Source organism: Perkinsus marinus (genome assembly GCF_000006405.1).
Source record: "Perkinsus marinus ATCC 50983 genomic scaffold scf_1104296968322, whole genome shotgun sequence".
In the NCBI taxonomy this organism is placed as follows: Eukaryota; Perkinsozoa; order Perkinsida; family Perkinsidae; genus Perkinsus; species Perkinsus marinus.
Window position 1 is genome coordinate 1 of NW_003203206.1, and position 1335 is coordinate 1335.

The following is a 1335-nucleotide window of genomic DNA, read 5'->3' on the forward strand; positions in this document are numbered from 1 at the left end:
CGTCGTGAGGCTCACGAGAAAGGCCAACAGACCTGCTTCACTTCGCACGAATGCAACCTGATTACATTCTATAACACTAGTGAGAAACACGAGACAATGAGAATGAAGCAAGTGATAGTCTGGAACAGCACTGAAGTGTTCGACGTAGGGAATCTATAGTTCCCTCTGGATAGGATGAGCTTCGTCATGGGCGATCCTGTTAAAGATCTGCTCGAGCGTCGTCTGGGAGAGCTGGAAATCATGCATTTCTAGCTCTGCCTGGACGTGTGCAGGCGAAAGCTTCGAAAAGATGAATCCCAAGTCGAGATCGCGCGGAAGCGCAAATTCGCCAACTTCCTCCAAGGTTTGACACTCGGAGGATACATTGATCATGAGCCATCTCAGGGCCTTCATATGCTGAAGAGCTCGGACGACGGCAGATGCCAGAGCACCCCGATTGAAGGTACGGTTGAGTGTTCCGTCCAGAGTTCCAGCAGTGAGCACGCTATCCACTAAACGACAGCCCTCGATGCCTAAAACAAGTGGACATCACTGATCAGATCAATCTGATTTACTCTAAGCTATAACTCACCCAACTTCGAGAGTCGAGATTCTAAGTCAGTGTCCGAAAGAGTAACATAGCCATCACGAATAGTAGCCATTGTGATGTCGTCATATGCTAGGAGTTGCTGCAAACTCTGCTCCTTCTCATCGTCAGAGGCTTCACGAAAGTGTATCCACAGCCTGTAGTTACGGCCGTAGTCTGACTTGATCTGCTGGGATGTTCCTAGACAGCGGAATTGTCCATTCGCCTGAAGGAAATAATATCATCCCACAACGACGTGAAGAGGCTCGTAATCAGATTCATCGGAGTGATACCTGGATGACCATGGTCTCGCATAGAGCATCTGCCTCTTCCATACTGTGAGTTGTGAGTATGACCGCAGACGTCTTATGGCGATCATGTGCTATCTTGTGGATCATATCCCAGATACGCCTGAGACGGAGCGATACAGCATTTTCGAACAACTGCTGGCGCTACCTCCGAGCTTCGGGATCGACCCCAGTCGTGGGCTCGTCCAAGAATACAATAGATGGATGGCCCACGAGCGCTATACCAGCGCACAGCTTCCTCTGATTGCCTCCGGAGAGCTTCACTGCCTCCTTGTCGATGTAGTGCCTGAAGACTCCTAGCATGAAATACATCCAGGACAACTCACTCAAGCCTCAATATCTTCACGAGGTCTTCGACGTGGTGTGGAATCTTATCAGATGGTACCCCACGTATACGAGCATACCTACAAATCACTGAGTGTTTCCCGATTAAGACCCGACCGGGCAAACTACATATAAAGA

General features: G+C 49.4%; 1 protein-coding gene across 1 annotated transcript; it reads right to left on the reverse strand.

The window, feature by feature from the left end:
- Positions 1–153: 153 nt before the first annotated feature.
- Pmar_PMAR020018 (Bacitracin transport ATP-binding protein bcrA, putative) lies at positions 154–1176 on the reverse strand (the record flags this gene model as incomplete). Its single annotated transcript, XM_002768431.1, has 4 exons — positions 154–512; positions 572–791; positions 859–976; positions 1022–1176. The coding sequence occupies 4 exons, from the start codon at positions 1174–1176 to the stop codon at positions 154–156; spliced, it is 852 nt and encodes a 283-aa protein (XP_002768477.1).
- Between the last annotated feature and the right edge of the window lie 159 nt (positions 1177–1335).